The 688-nt window shown below is 29.4% G+C and overlaps 1 protein-coding gene across 1 annotated transcript in view; it reads left to right on the top strand.

Moving 5' to 3' along the window:
• The window catches only part of LOC128248056 (uncharacterized), a 13,031-nt gene extending 12,418 nt beyond the window's left edge, over window positions 1-613 (top strand). Inside the window, exon 5 of the mRNA XM_052968446.1 lies at window positions 450-613. Coding sequence (XP_052824406.1) covers window positions 450-504 — 55 coding nt within the window. The 3' untranslated portion in view covers window positions 505-613. The remainder of the gene's footprint in view (window positions 1-449) is intronic.
• Window positions 614-688: the final 75 nt, after the last annotated feature.

Here is a 688-nt window from a genome sequence, read left to right as displayed (position 1 = left end):
ATATATATATATATATATGGACGTGCATACAAATATACATAGATTCAGATGCATACACATGTATACACCTATACACATACATGTACATACGCCCATATATGTACAGCTAAAAAGAAGCGCTTACACTCTTACAAATATAATTATGCATATGTATATACAAGTACGAAGGCATACTCCTATATCTCCGAATAAAAAATTCTAATGTCTTTGCGTTTGTATTTGTTTATATTGCTTTATCATGCGATTACTCTGATTCATAGCACTCACCAGCTGAGCAATTGAATTCAGCGCGGTTTTAACTGTATTGTTTAATGACTGTAAAGTTGCAAACGTTTATATCATTGTATTTACGTCTCAACTTCATATTTAACGTCTTTTGCCAATTTTATTTGTTAATATTTGTTTTCGTTTTATATAAATAATTGTTTCGCATATCTTCACTTTTATAGAAAGAGAGACTTACCAATCGCAAACCGAAGCGAAAACCAAACCAGTTTATTATAAACTGATGAAAGAGGAGATAATAATTTTACGGGGCTAAGACTTAATTATTGTCATATAATCAGAACCGAACAACGAGTGAGAAGCAATGTAGTAATGTAATAAACTAATTTCAGAGCCAACTTTGCATCTTCCTTTTGTTTTGTTTCTCATATATATATATATATATATATATATATATATATAT

This window comes from Octopus bimaculoides, chromosome 6, assembly GCF_001194135.2.
Source record: "Octopus bimaculoides isolate UCB-OBI-ISO-001 chromosome 6, ASM119413v2, whole genome shotgun sequence".
Classification (NCBI taxonomy): domain Eukaryota; kingdom Metazoa; phylum Mollusca; class Cephalopoda; order Octopoda; family Octopodidae; genus Octopus; species Octopus bimaculoides.
This window is presented reverse-complemented; position numbering and strand designations above follow the sequence as displayed.